Genomic DNA, 21,955 nt, shown 5'->3' with positions numbered 1-21,955 from the left:
TGTCAGATCTTTGTGATTATTGAGTGGACCTTAGGTCTCCTTGAACCTCCCATCATTGATTTGCCCTCTGGACTGCAGTATGTCTTCATACAGAGGACGTGGAGGGTATGTCAGCACTTCTGTCTTCCTGATGGATGGTCATAATCCTAAACTTCCAGCAAGCAATGGAGGATAAAAGTATATGATAGGGCCCAAGGTAACAATTAAGTAAGTTTTCAGTTAGGGCCACTTTCTACAAAGGTGGAAAAATCCATACTATGTCTCTTGGACTGTATCTTGCTGGCTTTGTAGTGCTCTCGTTCTTTCCACTGTGTGTTTGTGGTCTGTATGTGACCCAGCTGCCTTGCTTCCTCACTGCTGATGATGTGCTTCATGAAGTCATCGTAAATATCATGCAGTTGACTCAGGAACAGTGTATCTATAGTCATTTTGGCCTCAAAATGGAGCAGAGAAAAAAAAATGGTGTGAAGCCTGTAGTTTCTCATTTCATGTATTGGAAGCTAATTTTGCAACTGGCCGTACTGTTCGCCAGTCTCTCTCTTTGAAATACACTCCTGGAAATGGAAAAAAGAACACATTGACACCGGTGTGTCAGACCCACCATACTTGCTCCGGACACTGCGAGAGGGCTGTACAAGCAATGATCACATGCACGGCACAGCGGACACACCAGGAACCGCGGTGTTGGCCGTCGAATGGCGCTAGCTGCGCAGCATTTGTGCACCGCCGCCGTCAGTGTCAGCCAGTTTGTCGTGGCATACGGAGCTCCATCGCAGTCTTAAACACTGGTAGCATGCCGCGACAGCGTGGACGTGAACCGTATGTGCAGTTGACGGACTTTGAGCAAGGGCGTATAGTGGGCATGCGGGAGGCCGGGTGGACGTACCGCCGAATTGCTCAACCCGTGGGGTGTGAGGTCTCCACAGTACATCGATGTTGTCGCCAGTGGTCGGCGGAAGGTGCACGTGCCCGTCGACCTGGGACCGGACTGCAGCGACGCACGGATGCACACCAAGACCGTAGGAACCTACGCAGTGCCGTAGGGAACCGCACCGCCACTTCCCAGCAAATTAGGGACGCTGTTGCTCCTGGGGTATCGGCGAGGACCATTCGCAACCGTCTCCATGAAGCTGGGCTACGGTCCCGCACACCGTTAGGCCGTCTTCCGCTCACGCCCCAACATCGTGCAGCCCGCCTCCAGTGGTGTCACGACAGGCGTGAATGGAGGGACGAATGGAGACGTGTCGTCTTCAGCGATGAGAGTCGCTTCTGCCTTGGTGCCAATGATGGTCGTATGCTTGTTTGGCGCTGTGCAGGTGAGCACCACAATCACGACTGCATACGACCGAGGCACACAGGGCCAACACCCGGCATCATGGTGTGGGGAGCGATCTCCTACACTGGCCGTACACCACTGGTGATCGTCGAGGGGACACTGAATAGTGCACGGTACGTCCAAACCGTCATCGAACCCATCGTTCTACCATTCCTAGACCGGCAAGGGAACTTGCTGTTCCAACAGGACAATGCACGTCCGCATGTATCCCGTGCCACCCAACGGCCCTAGAAGGTGTAAGTCAACTACCCTGGACAGCAAGATCTCCAGATCTGTCCCCCATTGAGCATGTTTGGGACTGGATGAAGCGTCGTCTCACGCGGTCTGCACGTCCAGCACGAACGCTGGTCCAACTGAGGCGCCAGGTGGAAATGGCATGGCAAGCCATTCCACAGGACTACATCCAGCATCTCTATGATCGTCTCCATGGGAGAATAGCAGCCTGCATTGCTGCGAAAGGTGGATATACACTGTACTAGTGCTGACATTGTGCATGCTCTGTTGCCTGTGTCTATGTGCCTGTGGTTCTGTCAGTGTGATCATGTGATGTATCTGACCCCAGGAATGTGTCACTAAAGTTTCCCCTTCCTGGGACAATGAATTCACGGTGTTCTTATTTCAATTTCCAGGAGTGTAGATGCACACAAAGAGAACATGTCTGCCAATGTCTTATTAAAGTCTTCTACGGGATGATAGGTAGTTGTCATCCAGCGGGTTCTGTCACAGTGTGAAATTACCTTTGATACTAGCATCGACTGGAAAACTTTTCCGCAATCTTAGATCATCATACAGAGTGCTTCTTTCCTCAGAATAACATCTTCCACAAGGAACTTTGTGATTTCTGGAGCTTCGGCAGTCGGCACAATTTTGGAGACAATATAGCTGGCGAGTCGGTGCAAACTGTTATCCATCATTTCCCATTTGTCAACTTCGGAAGCCTCCCCAAGAGGTTATTCCAATTCAGTACTGCTGCAAGTGGTACAAGATATCCCAGAGCTAATTGCTATGTTATTGACTCTCATAGTGTCTAAAGGGTTGGTAGAAACCTGGACAGTGGCAACTGTATCTGATTTGGCCTAGAGTCTTCATGAACCCCCAGATGACCAGATGCGGGGACATCATGAAAATACTTCACAATCACGGGCCGTAGATGAGCTGGAATGATGAGCAACCATTTCCACGCCATAAGATCATAGTTACTTCTACACAATGTTCCATTTACTAATGGAATCCTCCTTCAGTTGATCACACATTCTTCAATGCTTCTGTAGTTTTCAGTATTGCTGAATCTTCCTTCTATTCAGAAGCAATGTCATTTAATGCATTGATGACTGAGATATCATCCATGGTGCTGGTTCCACCAAAGGATTCCCTAAGGCAGTCAGTTTCCTTGTGTTTGTATCAGTTTTTGTTCACCCTTGTGATATACTCGTGAGGGTTCAGTGCTTATCTCACCAATCGACCCAACAGATCCTTCAATGTAATCAGTCAGCATAGAGAGTGAGTTGTAAGTCAAGTAAATAGGGCTGGAACTTATTGATCACCCAAACAACTACAAGGCACTCAGTCTCAGTTGTATAGTAGCTCTTCTTTGACTTCGGGAGTACTCTGGCAGCATACGCTCTCACTTTCTCAGGACCTTTCTGAATTTGTACTAGAACTGCCCTTACCCCAAAACTCCTAGTGTTCATATGAAGTTCTGTCTCAGCATTCTCATCTAACAATGCTAGAACTGGATAAAATGTTAGCACTTCCATAAGGACGAGGAAGAATCTTTCCCGTGCCTCATTCCAGGAAACTCTGGCATCTCCCTGTGGTAGTTCTGGTACAGAAGTCCTTCGTGAATCACTGATAGTACAAGACATTCTGAGAAAACTTGTGTGCTGAGGAGATTGAAAGTCTGTGGCTGCTCTTATGTTCCCTGGATTGATGCATTGTGATGCATTTATTTCTGGGGTGATGAACACTTTTTTGGATTCATGTAGAGACCTGCAGTGCAAACATGCTTCAACACAGTTGTCAGTCAGTTTAGATGTTCTTCAGGTGTATTAGGAAAAACTTCATCCAGATAGCAAAGAAACAGTGTTCATCACATGTTTAAAGATGGTTAGAGTGTTAGAGAGTCCAAACGCCATAATGTTGAACTCATAGAAGCCATCAGGAATTGTGAAGGCAGTCTTTTCACGGTCAGTCTCATCAAACTCGATTTGTTAATAGACTGTCTGCATGTCTATAGTTGAGAAATACTTTGCTCCTTTCAAACAGCCCAGGATGTCAGCAGTTCACAGCAGTGAGTAGACATCTTTCCTTGTGATTTTGTTCAGTCATTGAGAGTCAATGCAGAAGTGGCATTTGCATCCTTCTTCACAGAGACCACCAGAGAGGACCAAGGACTCTCAAAAGGTTCAATTATGTCATCTTGCAGCATCTTTTCCACTTCCTCCTGGAGTATGTGTTTGTTCATTTGACGAAAATCTGTATGTTCATTTGACGAAAATCTGTATTAGCACTGGCTGATTGATGAATGATCGCCAGTGTTGATAAGATGTTGTATCATGAGCCACTTGGACTGTCTTTTCTCCACTCTGAATTTGAAAGCATTCAAAAACTGATGCACAACACCTATTACTCGCCAGTGTTGTTCCTCACTCAGGCCTGATCCTATTGGTAATTTGATTGTAGCTTCCTCCCATGTGTTGTCTGTTGTGGTAAAGCAGCACAATTCTTTGTCAGTGACAGTAAGCTGCCCTTGTTGGATGGGTGCAGCTGTCCCGACAAACATATCCTTAGGGACGAACTGCTGCTGCTCAAGACAATTAGTAATCCAAAGTTCTCCATGACCAGTAACAACATGTATGATCATTGCTGATGTTTAGGTGTATTTTGTGACTCTGAGCAGCCTTCTGCAATCAACAAAAGCTTAACAGTTTAACTATGCATCTAGACTGACAACTGGAACTCGTGTAATTGATGAAGGCAGAATAACGTGTCTTCAGAGAGATGTGATCACCCAGAGCAATCTTTGATATGTCTACTTGTTGGAAAGGCCTCATCAATCTGAAGCTCGGACTTTCTACATTCTATGATTGCTGAGGATGCCTACAAGAAGTGCCATTGAGAAGTGACATCATGACTAAATTCTCTCAACACTTACAGTTCTGGTCTCTTAGGTAGCCACTATTAACTATGGCTTGGCTAAAATATGTGACTCATTTGTCATGTGTACAAATATATAGTTGGAATTTCAAAACAGTTTTAGGTTTATTAGATATTCTCCTTTAAATTCACAAATTTGGTACTGGTAGTGTTAGATCTTGAATAAACAAATGAAACGTCAAGTTAATAGTAATTATCTAAGAAAAACTATTGAAAAGCAATTCTTATATTCAGATATGTAAGAAAATACACGATCTTTTTGTTTATATTCCTTTTAGAGCCAATCTACATCAAAGCAAACACACAAAATGAAAGATAAAAGCAAAATTTTGCATTCATAGTGGAGTGCGGTGTGATGCAAATTGAAACATGTAGAGAAACACAGCCCAACACTACGTTACACTTGCATTCAGTTCCTGATGTATCTTGCGTAGCAACTTGATGTGTGAAAATAATATGATAAATGTATGCAGCTATTCATCATCAAAAAGTCTAGAATTACTACAATTTTCAGATGACGTGTAATCTGAATAATCATCAAATACTTCGATTTCATCATGCGTAAACTTGTAAAGGGCTTTGTTAATCATTTTCTCCAATCATTTCTCCCCTTGTGTCTGTGTTGAGACGCCACAATCAGCCTCATTTGATCTCTTCTGTAGGGAGGGTGAACTTGGAGTTGGAGTGGCTGCTTAGGACAGATATAGGGTCCAATATTGGTTTGATTCCTGTGGATGCTATTGATAGGTGGGACTACACTAGGCATGGCCTTCACCTCAATAGGAAAGGGAAGGGAAAACTGTATGGCTTGATTGCAGAAAACTTAAGGGGGACACTGTCACAAGTGGTAAAATACCAGTGGTCACAGGTGTCAGAGGGATGCCTTTTTTAGGATAGGGAAGGAGGATAGAAAACGAGTTTTAAGATAGATTGGCAGACACACTCAGCTTGAGGAAACAGATGAACAGGAGTCAGATTTTAGCATACAGCCTCCATTTAAACAATGTTTAACAGAAAGTAATCAGAAACTGCCAGTTCATCTTCACCAAAGCAGTTATAATCCCATTAGTATGCAGTATCAGTTACCTTTATTACACCAGAACATTCCGGGACTCAGAAATAAAGTTGATGAACTACTCATTTGTATCAATGAAATGAATTCATCTAACCAATTTGACATAATCTGCCTCTCTGAACATCAAGTGACCACTGGTATAGATATGTTAGACATTTCAGGATTTAAGCTAGCTTCCTCCTTCTGCAGAGTAGATATGGATGGAGGAGGAGTTGCCACATTTATTAAAAACTGCCATAAATTCAAGAACATTGACATTAATAAATTCTGTTTAGAGCAGCATCTAGAAGCATGTGCAACAGAAGTAGAGTTCCATAACAGATCCTATATAATAGTAACTACACTCCTGGAAATGGAAAAAAGAACACATTGACACCGGTGTGTCAGACCCACCATACTTGCTCCGGACACTGTGAGAGGGCTGTACAAGCAATGATCACACGCACGGCACAGCGGACACACCAGGAACCGCGGTGTTGGCTGTCGAATGGCGCTAGCTGCGCAGCATTTGTGCACCGCCGCCGTCAGTGTCAGCCAGTTTGCCTTGGCATACGGAGCTCCATCGCAGTCTTTAACACTGGTAGCATGCCGCGACAGCGTGGACGTGAACCGTATGTGCAGTTGACGGACTTTGAGCGAGGGCGTACAGTGGGCATGCGGGAGGCCGGGTGGACGTACCGCCGAATTGCTCAACACGTGGGGTGTGAGGTCTCCACAGTACATCGATGTTGTCGCCAGTGGTCGGCGGAAGGTGCACGTGCCTGTCGACCTGGGACCGGACTGCAGCGACGCACGGATGCACGCCAAGACCGTAGGATCCTACGCAGTGCCGTAGGGGACCGCACCGCCACTTCCCAGCAAATTAGGGACACTGTTGCTCCTGGGGTATCGGCGAGGACCATTCGCAACCGTCTCCATGAAGCTGGGCTACGGTCCCGCACACCGTTAGGCCGTCTTCCGCTCACGCCCCAACATCGTGCAGCCCGCCTCCAGTGGTGTCGCGACAGGCGTGAATGGAGGGACGAATGGAGACGTGTCGTCTTCAGCGATGAAAGTCGCTTCTGCCTTGGTGCCAATGATGGTCGTATGCTTGTTTGGCGCCGTGCAGGTGAGCGCCACAATCAGGACTGCATACGACCGAGGCACACAGGGCCAACACCCGGCATCATGGTGTGGGGAGCGATCTCCGACACTGGCCGTACACCACTGGTGATCGTCGAGGGGACACTGAATAGTGCACGGTACATCCAAACCGTCATCGAACCCATCGTTCTACCATTCCTAGACCGGCAAGGGAACTTGCTGTTCCAACAGGACAATGCACGTCCGCATGTATCCCGTGCCACCCAACGTGCTCTAGAAGGTGTAAGTCAACTACCCTGGCCAGCAAGATCTCCGGATCTGTCCCCCATTGAGCATGTTTGGGACTGGATGAAGCGTCGTCTCACGCGGTCTGCACGTCCAGCACGAACGCTGGTCCAACTGAGGCGCCAGGTGGAAATGGCATGGCAAGCCGTTCCACAGAACTACATCCAGCATCTCTACGATCGTCTCCATGGGAGAATAGCAGCCTGCATTGCTGCGAAAGGTGGATATACACTGTACTAGTGCCGACATTGTTCATGCTGTGTTGCCTGTGTCTATGTGCCTGTGGTTCTGTCAGTGTGATCATGTGATGTATCTGACCCCAGGAATGTGTCAATAAAGTTTCCCCTTCCTGGGACAATGAATTCACGGTGTTCTTATTTCAATTTCCAGGAGTGTATTTACCGAGCACCTGCAGGAAATTATAATCTATTCATAAATCATCTAGAAGCTCTTTTGGGTTATATTACATTAAGAAACAAAGAAATTTTGATTGCTGGTGACTTTAATACAGATTTTCTAATTCAATCTTCCAGTAAACATTTACTGCAGTTAGTAATGTTGTCTTTCAATCTAACACTCACTGTAAACTTTCCAACTAGGATCACTAAATCCTCAAGGACAGCCATTGATAACATTTTTATAGACAAATCAAAGGAACAAAATCATATCATAAAACCTGTAATAAATGGACTATCAGATCGTGACATGCAGCTCCTTGTTTTAGATGTAAATTTTAAGCAGATTATCAAGACTGCTAAATCTGAATACAGGAGAGTATTCAATCAACCAAAAATTGAGTGTTTTAGAAAACTGCTCAAAGATATGAACTGGAAAGATGTTTATAGTGCTCATGACATGAATGAAAAATATAACACATTCATGAACAATGTCAGTACCATGTTTGAAAACTGTTTTCCTCTAAAAGTTACTCAAATTAAACAGAAGTCTATAATAAAACCATGGATCACACAAGGAATAAAGGTTTCCTGTAAGACAAAAAGGAAAATGTATCTGTCGACCAAGAATAGCTCCAATGCTGATGATTTAGCTAAATACAAGGAATACTGTAAAATATTAAAGAAAGTAATTCAGACATCTAAACAAATACACTACGAGAAGAAGATAGCAATGTGAGGGAACAAAATAAAAACAGTATGGGATATAGTGAAAGAGGAGACTGGTAGAACCAGAAAGGAACAGGAGCAAATAGCACTAAGGGTAGATGATACATTAGTAACCGATGGGCATAGTGTGGCAAATCTATTTAACAAGTACTTTATATCCGTTACTGATAGAATGGGGTTGTCAGGATCAGTAAATAATGCCCTTGAATATCTGAAAATAGCCTTTACAAATAGCTTCAGGTACATGAATATGTCACTCACTTCACCAAAAGAAATAACTTCCATAATAAAATCTTTAAAAACAAAGCATTCTAGTGGTTACGATGAAATATCAACAAAGTTAATTAAGGCATGTTCTTGTGAGTTTAGTACAATTCTAAGTTACTTGTGTAACCAGTCAATTATAACTGGGACATTTCCTGACTGGCTGAAATATGCAGATGTTAAGCCTCTATTCAAGAAAGGGGATAAAGAGATGCCATCAAACTACAGACCGATTTCACTTTTGCCAGCATTCTCAAAAATTTTAGAAAAAGTAATGTACAGGGAGCTTCTCAACCATCTGACCACAAATAACATATTATCAAGAACACAGTTTGGATTTCTGAAGGGTTCTGATATCGAAAAGGCTATTTATACCTACAGTGAAAATGTACTTAATTCATTAAATAACAAGTTACAAGCAGCAGGTATTTTCTGTGATTTGTCAAGGGCATTCGATTGTGTAAACTACAACATCCTTTTGAATAAATTAGAATTCTATGGTGTCAGGGCAGTGCTGCAAAATGGTTCAAGTCATACCTCGCTAACAGGAAACAAAGGGTGTCAGTGCAAGGGACTAGTGAATTAAGTCATCACTCATCATCAGAATGGGAAGAAATTACATTTGGTGTCCCACAAGGATCCATCTTAGGGCCGTTGCTTTTTCTTGTGTACATTAATGATCTCTCATCAGTTACACTGCCAGAAGCAGAGTTCATTTTGTTTGCAGATGACACAAGTATTGCAATAAATAGTATGTCGAGTGTAGTTCTAGGAAGATCTGCTAATGATATTTTCATGGATATTAATAAATGGTTTAAAGCCAACTCACTGACATTAAACTTCGAAAAGACTCACTATATGCAATTCAGAACCTGTAAGAGGTTTCCACCCAGCATATGCATAAAGTACGAAGAAGAGCAGATAGAAGAGGTTGACAGTCTTAAATTCCTGGGATTACAACTTGATAATAAATTCAGTTGGGAGGAGCACACCACAGAACTGCAGAAACGCCTTAACAAATCTGTATTTGCAATTCGAGTGTTAGCAGACATAGGCGACATAAAAGTGAAAAAGCTTGCATACTTTGACTACTTTCATTCCATAATGTCATATGGTATAATATTTTGGGGTAACTCTTCAAGTCAAACAAAAGTTTTCAGAGTCCAAAAGCGTGTAATATGTATTATTTGTGGAGTAAACTCACGCACGTCTTGTAGAAACCTCTTCAAAGAACTGGGTATACTAACTACTGCCTTTCAGTATATTTACTCCTTAATGAAATTTGTCCTAAATAATATATCTCTTTTTCCAACAAACAGCTCAGTTCATACATACAATACCAGGAACAAAAATGATCTGCACAAGGACTTAAAAGCACTTACTTTAGTTCAAAAGGGGGTCCACTACTCAAGAACACTCATCTTCAATAATTTGCCAGCAAACATAAAAAATTTAGTTACAAATAAAGATCAGTTTAAAAGGAGCCTGAAAGATTTACTAGTGGCCAACTCCTTCTACTCCATTGACGAATTTTTTAATAGAAACAAATGATGTGTTGTATATATTCATAGTATTAGTCTTGTTGTTTCAGCTTAAAAAAAAAAAAAGTGACATGTTCCACATCCACGAGGATCTCCTCAACATGGATCTATGGAACGAAAAACTAATCTAATCTAATCTAATCCAATCCTTCACTGCACATTTTGAACACAAAATCAACCCAAAAGCACACAAAATTCACGAAACAGAACTCGAACATCACTTAATGTCTGTGAAGCAAATGACAATAACAAAGGTTTCAAAAATGTTGAATTGTTCAAGTGATACCACTATTGTCATCTATGAAGCCTCCAGAACTCTCAAATGATTCTGAGAGCTGTAAAAATGTGTTCAGCACCATGGAAAATCATAACTGGCATGGCATAACATTATGTCCACGACACGTTCCCTTTTCCTGCAAGCATTCTAACGTTAATTCAGCCGTACGTTAAGTGTTAGAATGACAGTTACAATGGGCAATGTTCTGTCAGTGATAGTTCCTTTTGGCTGGACGTATTTCCCATTTGTGATCTTCAGCACAATTACTTTTTTATCACAGAACAGAACCTTCTTTAGAGGGCGAAGATAAGCATTCAGCAGTACAGAAAAAAAAGGTTCCCCAAATCGATCAGTGCAGTGCCTGGATTGGTTGGCCATTGATGATAACAGCGAGGTTCCCTGTCATCTTGGTAACTGTCATCCATGGAGGATTCCATCGATGGCTGTCTTGCTTAGATTATTTGAATTTGGAAGCTAGGTGAGTGGCTGACACCTCAGTAGGGCAGCGGGGAATGGCTTTGTCCACAGGCCGATTATACACTGAGATAACAAAAGTCATAGGATACCTTGGAATATTGTTTCAGACCTCCTTTTACCCAGCATAGTGCAGCCACTGTGGCATGAACTCAGTGAGTCATTGGGACCCCTGCAGAAATATTGAGCCATCCTGCCTCTATACCCATCCATAATTCCGAAAGTCTTGCTGGTACAGGATTTTGTGTATGAACTGACCTCTTGATTATGTCCAACAAATGTTCGATGGGATCCATGTTGGGTGATCTGGGTGGCCAAACAATTGTCTCGAACTGTCCAAAATATTCTTCAAGCCAATTAAGAACAATTGTGGCCTGGTGATGTAGCCCATTGTTATCCATAAAAATTTCGCCATTGCTTGAGAACGTGAAGTCCGTGATGGCTGCAAATGGTCTCCAAGTAGCCCAACAGAACCATTTCCAGTCAGTGATCAGTTCGGTTGCACCAGAGGATCCAGTTCATTTCATGTAAACACAGCCCACACCATTATGGAGCCACCAGCTGCTTCCACAGTGCCTTATGGACAACTTGGGTCCATGGCTTTGTGGGGTTGTGCCCTACTTGAACCCTATCATCAGCTCTTACCAGCTGAAATCAGGACTCATCTGACCTAGCCACAGTTTTCCAGTCATCTAAGATCCAGCTGATATTGTCATGAACCCAGGAGAGCTACTTTAAGCGATGTCGTGCTGTTGGCAAAGACATTCACATCAGTTGTCTACTGCCATAGCCCATTAACACAAAAATTTTGCTCTGCTGTCTTGACAAATACATTTGCCATGTGTCCCACATTATTTCTGCAATTATTTCCCTCAGTGTTGCTTGTCTATTATTAGCACTGACAACTCTACACAAATGCCGCTGCTGTCGGTCATTAAGTGAAAGCCATTGGCCACTGCATTGTCCGTAGTGAAAGGTAATGCCTGAAATGTGGTATCCTCAGAACACTCTTCACACTGTGGATCTTGCAATATTGAATTCCTTAATGATTTCCCAATTGGGATGTCCCATGCGTCTTACTCCAACTACCATCCCACATTCAAAGTCTGTTAATTCTCGTTGTGCAGCCATAATCATGTTAGGCATCCTTTCACATGAAACACATGAGTACAAATGACAGCTCCGCCAATGCACTACTCTTATATACCTTGTGTATGCAATAATACAGCCGTCTATATGAGTGCATATCACTCTCCCATGACTTTGTCACCTCAGTGTATGTGTTTGAATTTGACTGACATGAATGGAACTGTTGTGACAGTTGGCTTCTTGTGGCATAATAGTCATTGAATACTTGTCTTCTTTCTTTGCAGTACCATACAAGGTAGCCAGGATATCCACAGTGAAAACAGATTGGCTTTTTGCACACCTTTCGCCAAATGTGAGCTCTTCTTTGGGACATTTTACTTGGTGGAGGAGTTAGTTGTAATTGAATTGATTGGATTCTTTTTGCTGTTTGATGGAGGTGACGTAAGTCTGACTTCATTCTTCAGGGATCATTCACCTGGTGGTTGAGATTGGTGAAAATTGTGTCCAGCAGTCTGGCATGTCATTGAAGTGAGATCATGGTGGTCTTCCACAGATTTTGTAGGGACCACATTTCGCAGTCAATCGTGTCTCTTTAGTCCGACTTGTATCTGTGATTTCCTCAATGTGCTGGCACCACTAGATGAATTCTTCTGTTGTTGTAGCAGCCTTTACTGGAAGAGATTTGCAACTGTCTTCAGTGACTCCTTTCATCAGGTGAGATTTTGTCAGTGTCTGTTTGTATTCGGATTCACAACATTGTAAAGGGTCAAAACATTCTGTATGTTTGACTATGTCATTTTGCCATGATGCCAGGCACTGTTCTTAAATTTTTCTCCTGCTAAGTGGGCGTGCTGTTAATTTTGACCAAGTGTTTTCTTGAGTGTGGCCTGGAATTTGTCACAGTTATTGAGCTTCTTTTCACTGTTCTCAAACCACTGTGCTCTCAAAGGAAAAGTATGCATTTGCTGAACACATCATATTATCCCACCTGTTTTATTTGGCATCTCGGTTGAATCCTTTCAGCCATTTTGTCAGGTCCTGACCAGAGTCTCTGGGAAACAGTGATGGATGCCTGATGTGCATCTGACTTGCTGATGTTTTAAAATCCATCCACCTCCCCAAAATAGGGATCTTTGGAGTGATTTACTACTTGTTTTCCGGTTCCTGTCTGTACAGGCAATTGCGTTTGTGTTCAAACCACAGTGATGTATATGTTTTGAAATAACTGGCTTCTCCACCGAACAGTGTCACTTCAAAATCACAAGCCAGTTAGTCTAAATCTGAATGCAAAGTCATAAGTGAAGTACAACACTTAGAAATGAAAGCACATTTATCATTGATGCTGATGTATAGCCAGAACAGAAATGACCTCCTAGATCAGGAGCGGGCAAACGTAGCACGCAGCTCATGAGCACACAGCGCTGCACGTGTGCTGCTCGCGTGCTATCATCAAACGGGCCAGTGACGACAGCCGGCGGGTTACGGCAGTGTAGTACTAGGCTAAGCTGCGGACGTTGAAGTGAAGTGACCACCACGTAGTGAACATTGTATTTCAAGTACCAGAAAATGCAGAGTGAATCAAGGAAGCAGAGGAGATTTGCTATCTTTTAAAAAGGAATGGGAGAATCATTTTTTCTTTGTGCAAAAACGTGAAAATTCGAAATGTATAATATGTGACAGTGTTCTCGCTGGTCAGCGGGAGTTTAATATTGAACGCCATTATAATAAATTTCAATATGTTCCCGTACTTAGTGCAATAAAAGAGGAATTTCTCAAGCGATTTGGGGATATATCACACTTATCCCAAGGTTTTGAATAGTTCTCGAGACAATTTGCTGTTTCTGTAGATGATATTCATCCCAGTTTGCAAATGGAATTAATAGATCTGCACTGTAGATTCTACAGCATAATTCTTGTCTGAGAGACAAGTTCCTTTTGGCAAGACGTTTAATAGATTTTTATCACGACTTTCCACAGCAAGAGTTTCCTCGTCTCCGTTGTGAAGCCGCGAAGATGATATCAATGTTTGGCTCGACATACGTTTGTGAGAGACTTTTTCTGTTATGAAAATTAATAAGTCTCGGTTAAGAGCAAACATCAGTAATGAAAATTTACGTAACTGTTTGCGTTTGTCTGTATGTAGAAATTTTGTTCCAGACATTAAATGTATTGTAAACTCCACCTGTGATAATTAAATAAAACGTATCGTAGGTAATAGGTACTCTTTCAAACCATGATTTCTTTCAAGCACTCCTACTAACCTTATTCCTTCATTCAATAAAACAGGCCAGGAAACAAAACACATTACAGAGGAAGAAGCGGAGAGACGGTATGGTGGGGAGTGGAGAGAAGCGGGTGGCCAGCTTGCCCCTGTGTGCACGCAGAACACCTGTTAACTGCACACGTGCAAGTGCATTGCACACATGCAGGATTTCTGCCCGCCCCTGTCCTAGATGGATAGAGCAGCTATTTATACAACCATCAAATCTTTGAGAATATAAAAACAGGAAGTATTTCAAGAACCTTCCAGAAATGATAAATACTAAATAGATCAAGTTAGGTAGTTGCATTGGAACTGGTGACCTGCAGCATGCCAGCCGGAGATGCTCACCACTGTGTCCCACTGCATGTGTCATATATAAGTGGAAGATCTTGCCAGGAATCCTAGAAAATTCTGTTCCTACATAAAACTGTTAAGTGGATAGAAGGCTGCTATTCAGTCAGTTATCACCCAGTCTGGTGCAGCAATAGATAACGGGAAAAGAATAGCCAACGTTTTAAATTTTGCATTTAAAAAAAAAAAAAAAATCATTCATGCAGGAAGATTGTTACACATCCATTGTTCAACAAGTGCACAAACTTCCATGCAGAGGACACACAAATAGGCATCCCTGGCCTATAGGAACAACTGAAATAGTTGAAAATAAATATGTCACCAGGTCCAGATGGAATCCCAGTTTCGTCTTGCAGAGAGTGCTCTTTGTCATTGACCCCTTACTTAGCTTGCATTTATTGTGGATGTCTTGCCCGCTGAAAAGTCCCAGGTGACAGGAAAAAAGTGGAAATGACACCACACATGAGAAGGGTGAAAGAGCTGACTGACAAAATTACAGATCAATATCCTAAAAGACAGGTTACCATGGAATTCTGGAGCATATTCTGAATCAGAATATAATAAATTTCATGGAGAGAGAAAAAAGCTTCAGTCCACAGATCAACATGGATTTAGAAAGCAGTGCTTGTGCAAAAGTTAGTGTACCCTTTCCTTGCAAGATATCCTGTGAACCATAAATGAAGGTTGATGGGCAGAATTCATATTCCTAGGTTTCTGGGAAGCATTTCACACAGTGACACACTGCAGATTGTTAACAAAAATCCAAGCATACAGAATAGTTTCTCAGATATGTGAGTGGCTTGAAGACTTTTTAAATAATATAATTCAGTATGCTGTTCTAGATAGTGAGGCCTCATCAGAGACAGATGTATCATCAACAGTACCACATGGGAGTGTGATAGGACTGCTGTTGTTTTTGATGTACATTAAGCATCTGATGGATGGAGTAGCAGTCTATGACTGTTTTCTGAATATGCTGTAGTGTGCAGGAAAATGTAGAAGGATACTGGATGACCTAGACAGAGTTCCTATTTGGTGTGATGAATGGCAGCTTGCCCTAAACGTGAAAAAAATGTTAATGCAGATGAGTAGGAAAAACAATCCTGTAATGTTATTATACAGTATTAACGGTGTGATATGTGACTAAGTCGTGTTGATTAAATATCTAGATGGAATGTGACAATGACATGATATGGAATGAGCACATAAGGTTGGCTACAGGAAAGGTGGCTGACTGATTTTGAGGTAGCGGGAGAGTTCTAGGAAAATGTAGCTCATGTGTAAAGGACACTGTGTACAGAACTCTTGCGTGATCCATACTTGAGCACTGTTAGAGTGCTTGGTATTGCTGTCGGGTTGGATTAAAGAAAGACATTGAAGATGCTGGGTTAGCTACCAGTAGGTTAGGTGTTATGAAATTGCACTGTGAATTAAAATGGTAATCCCAGAAGGGAAAAGGATGTTCTTTTTGTGAAACATTACTGGTGAAGTGTAAAGAATCGGTGTTTGTGCCAGTCTGCATAATGATTCTACAGCCACCAACATACAGCTCATTTAATAACCATGAAAACAAGACAAGAGGAATCAGAGCTCATACACAGTCGTTTTTTCTTTGTGCCATTTATAGCAATCCCTTTCATCCATGTAGATAGTGGCAACATATTATCACATGTTTTCTGGAAGACACCAAACCAATTGGAAGCCATACTGATTCATGACCATTCAATTAGTGTCTACAAATCAGAGATGCTGGTTGCAGTTTGATCCAAGTTCTTAATGAGATTAAGGTCAGGTGACCAGAGAGGAACTACACAACCTCTTTTATATCCACAGATTGTTCCTGTAGGAATTCTACCATATTTGTGGAGCATTGGAGTGGTGCATTCTCTTCTGTGGGGTGCAGTAGGCAAAAGCCTGTTCCAAAGATGCCCTTTTAGCAAGCAGGAAGTATTGCCTCATTTGGTTCTTGACGGTGTCTACTAAGGTGTAAATGACTCAACAGATCAATTGAGTTTTTTCTTCTGTGTTTTTCCCAACTACTGGTGATGGTCCAACTTACCTGATCATTTGTCCTATGAGTGACATGTGATGAACACTCAAATGTAACTCCTTCAGTCCACAGTCACATACAATGAGGTGACTAAAGTCATTGGATACCTCCTAAACATCATGTCCGACCTCCTTTTGCACGGTGTAGTACAGGAATTTGATGTGGCATGGACTCAACAAGTTGTTCGAAGTCCCCTGCAGAAATGTTGAGCCATGCTCCTCTATAGCCATCCATAACTGTGAAAGTGTTGCTTATGCAGGACTTGGGTTCACAAACTGACCTCTCGATTATGTCCTATAAATATTCGATGGTATTCATGCTGGGTGATCTTGGTGGCCAAATCATTCACTCAAATTGTCCAGAATGTTCTTCAAACCAGTTGCAAACAGTTGTGGCCTGGTGACAAGGCACATTGTCATCTATAAAAATTCTGTTGTTGTTTGGGAACATGGTCTTCAGGTAGCTAAACATAACCATTTCCAGTGAGTGATTGGTTCCGTTGGACTAGAGGACCCATTCAATTCCATGTAAACACAGCCCACACCATTATGGAGCCACCAGCAGCTTGCACAGTGCCTTGTTGACAACTTGGGCCTGTAGCTTCGTGGGGTCTGTGCCACACTTGAACACTGCCATCAGTTCTTACCAGCTGGATTCCTGAATCTGACCCAGCCCCAGTTTTGCAGTCATCTTGGATCCAGCCGATATTGTCACAAGCCCGGGAGAGCAGCTGCAAGTGATGCCGTTCTTTTAGCAAAGACACTCACATCTGTTATCTGGTGCCATAGCCCATTATCCCAACAGATACATATCCCACGTGTACCCCATTGATTTCTGCATTTATTTCACTCATTGTTGCTTGTCTATTAGCTCTCGTAACTATACGCAAATGCCACTGCTCTTGGGCATGAGGTGAAGGCCTTTGGCCACTGCATTGTCCTTGGTCAGAGGTAATGGCTGAACTTTGGTACTCTCAGCACACTGTGGTTCTCGGGATATTGAATTCCGTAACGGCTTCCAAAAATGCATCTAGGTCCAACTACCACTACCCTTTCAAAGCCTGTTAATTCTGATCGTGCAGCCACATTCATGCTGGAAACCGTTTTGCATGAATCACCTGAGTACTAATGACAGCTCCACCAATGCAGTGCCCTATTACACCTTGTGTACACAATACTACAGCCATCTGTATATGTGCACAGAGCTATCCCATGACCTGTGTCACCTCAGTGTATGTAACTGCAAATGTGTTGCAGATTAACTAGAGTTATCATATTATTCACATTTTGTTATGACAAGAGGTATATTGAATTTTTTAATAATATTTATCAGTTGAAGTGGACTTGGCATCTTTTTTAACAAGAGGTCCAGGTCATAGTTTCAGACTACAGAATGAAATGCTGATTTTGAGCTTGTGAAAACTTGTGCTGTCCCAATCTTCAGAAACATATCCATACAAATTTTGCTGTTTGCATTTTTTTTTTCATTTTTCATTTCAAATGTTTATAACATCTTAACAGCCACCACATCATCTCTCTTGACAACTATCTTGCACTGTCCCTTATATAAAAACATGAAAATCCATGCTGACAAATTTATTATTAGCATTGATACTTTTGTAAAGTTACAATGAAAAGTTACACAGTCGCAAAGACTTGAGTGTAACAGTGAATGTTATGATAATGAGAAATATTTGACACAGTTTGTTTTCTTATACCATTTGTTTTTCATACAACATTACATAAAATAATGATTTTGAACAGTTACTTTTGAAATATGCAAATCGCTGATGAACGTCTCAATTATTTTAATTTCCGCCATTTATAGAAGGTTTAATGCTTAAGTTACATTATTTCATACAACCAACGGTCTTACAAACCATGTCAAATATTATTATGTATTGAACTATTTAATTTCAATAATTGGTCACATTATTATGGTGTGTTTTTTGTAGAACTTTCTGGTCATTAATTTTGCAGATGAAATATTGTAGCTAATTTGTTATTTAAAGGGTATTCAATTATTCCAAATATTTTTAGAGAAATAAACACAAACATAAGTATAAAACAATAAAATATACAATGTATTGACTAACTCAGAAAATATCATGTATTGTCTACTCTTGTTTGAAATCTTAAGCTGTATCAAACAAAAACACACACACACACACACACACACACACACACACACACACACACGTGTACACAAAGTGATGGCTTTTGTACTGCAAGGCAAACTGGTGACTGTAGATGGCACAGCTGCTCATTGGTTCCTTTATCCACTGTGTTACAAGCCCGTGTAGTTGATGGTGACCCCAGTTGCCAACGTAGTGTTGCCCACTCTAGTTGACTATATTCTGGTGTAAGCATTTTTGCTCAAGTACAGATACTTCTAGAAAACCCTTTAAATAGAGGTATGTGCAAAGGCCAGTGCCAGCATCACGTTCGAGATGAAGCATTCTATCTATTGGGCACACACAATCAAATGAATTGATGTCCATGTCTTGCCTCCTGTTAAAGGTTTGGTGACCTTTCATAGTAACCTGATGTGCCAAATGTGGTGTGATCTCACTCCAACACTGTAGCTGTCTGTAAACCAGTTGATCATGCCTGTATTAAGACATACATAATGCACCGGGGGAAATTGTCTGCAAACAGGATGCCAGTTATATAGTAATGACAATTAACTTCATAACTTTTTTCCTAACAATAGCACTTAAGATATGACTCACATAGGTTTAAAAAGGAGTGTATTGTACATTGCCCTATTAGAGCACTCTGTGTACCTTAATACAAAATTAGTAACAGTGTTTGGTTCTTGGAATTAAAATATACACTCCTGGAAATGGAAAAAAGAACACATTGACACCGGTGTGTCAGACCCACCATACTTGCTCCGGACACTGCGAGAGGGCTGTACAAGCAATGATCACACGCACGGCACAGCGGACACACCAGGAACCACGGTGTTGGCCGTCGAATAGAGCTAGCTGCGCAGCATTTGTGCACCGCCGCCGTCAGTGTCAGCCAGTTTGCCGTGGCATACGGAGCTCCATCGCAGTCTTTAACACTAGTAGCATGCCGCGACAGCGTGGACGTGAACCGTATGTGCAGTTGACGGACTTTGAGCGAGGGCGTATAGTGGGCATGCGGGAGGCCGGGTGGACGTACCGCCGAATTACTCAACACGTGGGGCGTGAGGTCTCCACAGTACATCGATGTTGTCGCCAGTGGTCGGCGGAAGGTGCACGTGCCCGTCGACCTGGGACCGGACCGCAGCGACGCACGGATGCACGCCAAGACCGTAGGATCCTACGCAGTGCCGTAGGGGACCGCACCGCCACTTCCCAGCAAATTAGGGACGCTGTTGCTCCTGGGGTATCGGCGAGGACCATTCGCAACCGTCTCCATGAAGCTGGGCTACGGTCCCGCACACCGTTAGGCCGTCTTCCGCTCACGCCCCAACATCGTGCAGCCCGCCTCCAGTGGTGTCGCGACAGGCGTGAATGGAGGGACGAATGGAGACGTGTTGTCTTCAGCGATGAGAGTCGCTTCTGCCTTGGTGCCAATGTTGGTCGTATGCGTGTTTGGCGCCGTGCAGGTGAGCGCCACAATCAGGACTGCATACGACCGAGGCACACAGGGCCAACACCCGGCATCATGGTGTGGGGAGCGATCTCCTACACTGGCCGTACACCACTGGTGATCGTCGAGCGGACACTGAATAGTGCACGGTACATCCAAACCGTCATCGAACCCATCGTTCTACTATTCCTAGACCGGCAAGGGAACTTGCTGTTCCAACAGGACAATGCACGTCCGCATGTATCCCGTGCCACCCAACGTGCTCTAGAAGGTGTAAGTCAACTACCCTGGCCAGCAAGATCTCCGGATCTGTCCCCCATTGAGCATGTTTGGGACTGGATGAAGCGTCGTCTCACGCGGTCTGCACGTCCAGCACGAACGCTGGTCCAACTGAGGCGCCAGGTGGAAATGGCATGGCAAGCAGTTCCACAGGACTACATCCAGCATCTCTACGACCGTCTCCATGGGAGAATAGCAGCCTGCATTGCTGCGAAAGGTGGATATACACTGTACTAGTGCCGACATTGTGCATGCTCTGTTGCCTGTGTCTATGTGCCTGTGGTTCTGTCAGTGTGATCATGTGATGTATCTGACCCCAGGAATGTGTCAATAAAGTTTCCCCTTCCTGGGACAATGAATTCACGGTGTTCTTATTTCAATTTCCAGGAGTGTAGTTCCCATTGTAGATGATGGGTCATATCCCATTGATTCTTCCATAAACTCAGGTATTTTAATTATATATAGAGATGGATAATTTAATCAGCAATGTTTTTTTTTCTTGTTAATTTTTCTATACTTGCAGTTGAAAGTAAAATGCTTTTGAACTGCATGCATTTTGAGGTACATCTTTGTAATGTGGAAATTTGTTTGTTGCAGCTCCTGTCTCCCGTTTGCTGCAGTATATCAGCCTGAGTATTCTATTCCTGCAGTCTGTTGTGGTACTGATTATTTTGTGGATGACAGCTCAGTGGTACCGTGCATTTTCAGGTAATTTCTTTTCTCCTGCTTTGTTTTACAAATATTTTACACAGCTCTGATTGGAATAAAAGACTACAATATTGTGTGATGTGATTTATTGATCTAAAACGGAAGTACTTTGTCTCTTGATTCAAAGCTCAATATATCAGTTATGTATCCAACCGTTGCTCTGAGTGAATGTTCACTTATCTCACTTCCAAGATTTAGCCGATTAATAAAACATTTCCAGACAATTTAATGAGGTTACTTGATACACCTGTCAAGACTGTGAAGAACAGCATGCTTGCGATCAGCTGTAAAAATTTATTATTTGTCTTCTAACAGTTTTCATCATACCAGCCATCTTCCCAGGGAAAAAAGGATGCACATAAGATATATATGCAAAGGAAAGTTTAACTGCAAATCTATATAGTGCACATCCTTTTCTCTTCCTGTGAAAATGACCATGACAAGCAAAACTAGTAGAAAATAAATAATTAATTTATACAACTGATGGCAAACATGCAATTTTTCAAATTTCCATAGACAAGAAACAGGATACTATAGTCACTACACACGATATTTCTGCATCCATCACTGGGGAAATTTTACGTGCTGTTAATGTTCGTTATGATGTATGACATGGCCTGCATCAGTAGTGCAAATAATAGTTCATTATAAACTTAGCCATCTTGAAAAGGTAATGTATACAGGGTGTTACAAAAAGGTACGGCCAAACTTTCAGGAAACATTCCTCACACACAAATGAAGAAAAGATGTTATGTGGACATGTGTCCGGAAATGCTTAATTTCCATGTTAGAGCTCATTTTAGTTTCGTCAGTATGTACTGTAATTCCTCAATTCCCCGCCAGTTGGACCAATTGAAGGAAGTTTAATGTTGACTTCGATGCTTGTGTTGACATGCGACTCATTGCTTTGCAGTACTAGCATCAAGCACATCAGTTTGTAGCATCAACAGGATAGTGTTCATCACGAACGTGGTTTTGCAGTCAGTGCAATGTTTACAAATGCGGAGTCTGCAGAT

The 21,955-nt window shown here is 42.5% G+C and overlaps 1 protein-coding gene across 2 annotated transcripts in view; it reads left to right on the top strand.

Moving 5' to 3' along the window:
* The window catches only part of LOC124592887, a 160,643-nt gene that overhangs the window by 82,884 nt on the left and 55,804 nt on the right, over positions 1–21,955 (top strand). For both annotated transcript variants that reach the window (XM_047131878.1, XM_047131877.1), the window contains exon 6: positions 20,829–20,939. In XM_047131878.1, coding sequence (XP_046987834.1) covers positions 20,829–20,939 — 111 coding nt within the window. The remainder of the gene's footprint in view (positions 1–20,828; positions 20,940–21,955) is intronic.

Source organism: Schistocerca americana, chromosome 2, assembly GCF_021461395.2.
Source record: "Schistocerca americana isolate TAMUIC-IGC-003095 chromosome 2, iqSchAmer2.1, whole genome shotgun sequence".
NCBI lineage: Eukaryota > Metazoa > Arthropoda > Insecta > Orthoptera > Acrididae > Schistocerca > Schistocerca americana.
This window is presented reverse-complemented; position numbering and strand designations above follow the sequence as displayed.